Raw genomic sequence first — 4,069 nt, forward strand, 5'->3', positions numbered from 1 at the left:
ATGGTTGATTGACCTCCTTGATTGTCTCAAGGATTGGTGCACAAACTTGACTAAACCCTTTTATAAACTTTCTGTAAAAACTAGCAAGTCCATGGAAGCTTCTTACCTCAAATACGCTTCTGGGAGTTGGCCAGTTCCTGATTGCTTATACCTTCTCTGGATCCATCTTCAAGCCCTCTTTGGAAACCACAAATCCCAAGTACACCAGCTCCTCTTTCATGAAACTACACTTCTTCAAATTGATTAGTAGTTTTTCCTTCTGTAGAGTTTTCAGGACCAACTTCAGATGTTCTAAATGCTCCTCTTTACTTTTGCTAAAAACTAGAATATCATCAAGGTAAACAATGACAAATTTACCTGCATACTCCTTCAAGACCTCATTCATTAGTCTCATGAATGTACTGGGTGCATTAGTGAGCCCAAAAGGCATCACTAACCACTCATACAGTCCACTATTTGTTTTGAAAGCCATTTTCCATTCATCGCCTTCCCGAATCCTGATTTGATGATACCCGCTTTTCAAATCTATCTTAGTAAAGTACCTGGATCCACTTAAAAAGTCCATTAAATCATCCATTCTGGGTAAAGGAAATCGGTACTTGATTGTTATCTTGTTGATAGCTCTGGAATCTGTGCACATGCGCCATTCTCCTCCCTTCTTCGGACTAAGTACTGTTGGCACAGCACACAGGCTCAGACTCTCTCTGATCAGCCCCTTGTCCATCAATTCCTATACTTGCCTTGCAACCTCTGTGTTTTCCTGAGGAGTTAGTCTATATGCAACTTTATTGGGTAGACTTGCTCCTGGTATTAAGTCGATATGGTGGCTAACACTTCTAACCGGTGGTAATTCATTCGGTAATTCATCCACGATGATATCCATAAAATTATCTAACACAGCTTGAATTTCTTTAGGCAAATCATTTAAATTCGTAGAGGTTAAGATTACCTTGGGCCTCCCTATGATAGCGAAGTGCAACTCCTCGCTTTTGTCAACCTCCTGTAGCAATTCTTTACCACTTATCAACATGATACTATTTTCAGGCAGTCCTTTATCAACATCATTCTTCACTGGCAACAACATGTGCTTAGTTCCATCCTTCTCTATGGTATATGTGTTCCTTCTCCCGTCATGAATCGCTTTCTGGTCAAATTGCCATGGTCTCCCCAATAATATATGACATACATCCATGGGCATTATGTCACATAGGATCACGTCTTTGTATGTGCCGATCTACATTTCCACATTACATTGCTCTGTCACAATGACTTGATGGCCCTTCTGTAACCAAGACACTTTGTAAGGTGCAGGATGTGTTGTCCTTGCTAACCCAAGCTTTTCCACCATCTCTGTGGACACAAGATTGTCAGTACTCCCACTGTCAATTATGACCTTACAGCACTTACCCTTTGATTTGCATGTGGTTCTGAACAAGTTCTTCCTTTGCGCAGGTTCTCCAGTCTCCTTTTTTGCTCTAAGCAAAGCTCTTCTAAATAGCAGTGATTCACCTTCTTCAGGGGGTTCTTCTTTCTCCACAAGTCAAGTTGGTTTTGGGTTTTCCTCAGCCACATTTGCACCCCTTTGGCTTGCTGATTTGTTATGAGGACAGTCCCATGACATGAGTCCCGATTCTCCACGGGTATAACACCTAACATCTCTCCCTCGCCCTCTTCCTTGGGCACAAATCTTCCTCTACTAGATTCACCCCTTTGTGGTGATCTACCACTCTAACTTCCTGTTTCATGTTGATGTTGTGTTCCTCTGGATTTGGCAGCTCCTCTACCTCTCACTAAGCTCTTTCCTCTATTCCTTTGACTCTGTTTCCTCAATATTTTCGCCTCCGCCTTCAGACTTGCTTGATAGGCATCCTCAACAGTTCTCAAACTTAACAAGCCAATCTCATCTTGTATCTCATACCTTAACCTGTTTATATATCTAGCTATTTTTTCCACATCTTCTACATGCCCTGCTCTAATATTTAATCTATAGAATTCTTCTGTATACTCCTTAACAGACATTCCTTTCTGTTTCAAATTTTGCATTTGCTTAAAAAGATTCAAATAGTAGTCTTTAGGAAAAAACTTGGCTTTCAGTTTACTTACCATTTTATCCCATTGCTTGATCATAGATTTCCCTTTCCTCGTTCTTGATGTATGTACCTCGTCCCACCAGATGGCTGCATGAACCTGCAATCTGGTGACTGCAAACTTCACCCTCTTATACTCCTCAACCTCTTCATAGTCAAAGTACTTATCTATGGATCTGATCCAATCCATAAGCTCCTCTGCATTCAGACTCCCTTCATACATAGGAATCTCCATCTTGGGTTTGCTTCCAACTTTTGCTAGCATCTTGAGGACTTTGGTAGTTTCATTGTCTTCTTCTACTTCTCCCACATCTACAGCAAATTCTTCTGAAGAACTCTTAGCTCCATCATCAGGTGCTCTTCTTTGGGCTGTCTCCATTGTCTCCATTCGTTCAAGCAGACTCCATACTTCTTCCAATATAATTGCATTTGGTTCTGGTCTTCCTCGACCAATTCCTCTTCTTGATGGCATCTTCACTGCAAACACCTCGTTCTTCTGCTCTGATACCAAAAATTTGATGCAGCGGCAGCAATGGATTTAAATAAACCCATAATGGATCTTTACAACCCAACAATCACCCTGCCTCACTATCGGGACCCAAAAACCCTCTAAACGGACTAATCGGCTTTGTAATCCCTTTCGGGACCCAAAACCTTCAAAACTATTTTAAACCACAATTTCTATGTCTTTTAATGCATAAATAGGGTTATAACGTAGATCAGGGTCTGACCGATCGGACGGTCAGGATCCAATCGCGGTATCGGCAGTCAGCAATACAGGCTTATAACTATCGCACTTTCCACAGTCCCGATGCAATATCGCTATCGCAATTGCAGTTCACAATGTCCCCTTTATATATGTGTGTGTGTGTGTGTGTGTGTGTGGGTTCCACTCCGATGGTGCGATGCGATGCCAATCGGCGACCGCCCGTCGTAGTGGTTGGACGTTGCTTCCCGTAAGCAATGCGATATCCGTCGGACCCGATATCACTTCAAAACATCCTCTATAATCTTTCGCGTCCGCTCCTTTTATAATGTGATGCGATATGGGAACACTACATAGGCCGATGTGATGGGGTTAAACGGACCCGATGAGTCCCAAATCAAACTTGATATTATTTCAAGTCCGTTCAATGATTCCGCTAAGTCTTCTTGCGCCGATTCTCTGTATTAATGGGCTTTTCCGATCGCGGACCCAAGCTATGCCAGATTTTCCTTAAACATGGGAATTCTTACGGTTAAGAACAAAAACACAGGCCACAACCACTTCAATCGAATCCATGGAAAAGCAAACACTCAAGCCTCCACGGCTCGTCATACAATTATGCACACAACATTAATTTTATTCATAATATACAGAAGAACAGAGTCTCGGCCTTAGGCCAAATTACACAAGGAAATGACCTCTGTTACACAAAATACAATCCACACACACACTCTGAGCTCTCACTCCACTCCAAACCTCTCTCCCTCTCGCTCATCACATTTTTCCTCCTTTTATTACTCAAATAATTTCTCTAACAATATCTAACAGCAATCTTCTATTTTTAAGAGATCTAACATCAATCTTCTATCTCTTAGCTCTCATGCACATCTATGCTAACGCTCTATCTCTAAATATAAAATAAGATAGTCTCTCACTTATTACAATAATAAATTATAACAAATTATTTGAGAAGTCCAACCCTCTCTGTAAAACTGATTTTAACCAACAGTCAATGAATTTCACCCTGTTTAGCCACAACATGTGAACAAACTTTCACATTGCTGGCTAATCCTGATGCTCCTGCATCAATTCCCCCTACAAAGTTTGAAACTAAATCATCCCAAAGAAAGTAGAATTTATGGATCCTATGGTACAAAACCTTGATTTTGGCTATGTTCATAGTTTCCTAGCTAATTTTTGCACATACGTAGAGAAGCCCATTAATAGTTGCGCATAAGTACACATTGTCTTCCACTATGACATACGAACATGACTT

At 41.1% G+C, this 4,069-nt stretch overlaps 1 protein-coding gene across 1 annotated transcript; it reads right to left on the bottom strand.

Annotated features, from left to right (window-relative positions):
* Positions 1 to 730: 730 nt before the first annotated feature.
* Positions 731 to 1,198, bottom strand: LOC149227709 (uncharacterized). The gene has a single exon (XM_089380579.1). It carries the CDS (start codon positions 1,196 to 1,198, stop codon positions 731 to 733), a length of 468 nt encoding a protein of 155 aa, XP_089236705.1.
* Positions 1,199 to 4,069: the final 2,871 nt, after the last annotated feature.

This window comes from Pinus tabuliformis, chromosome J (assembly GCF_031772625.1).
Source record: "Pinus tabuliformis cultivar Carrire ecotype Pingquan chromosome J, CPIR1, whole genome shotgun sequence".
NCBI lineage: Eukaryota > Viridiplantae > Streptophyta > Pinopsida > Pinales > Pinaceae > Pinus > Pinus tabuliformis.

Bases quoted from the DNA above. Each gene is read 5' to 3' on its own strand.
- LOC149227709 (XM_089380579.1), bottom strand. From the start codon at position 1,198: ATGCCCATGGATGTATGTCATATATTATTGGGGAGACCATGGCAATTT.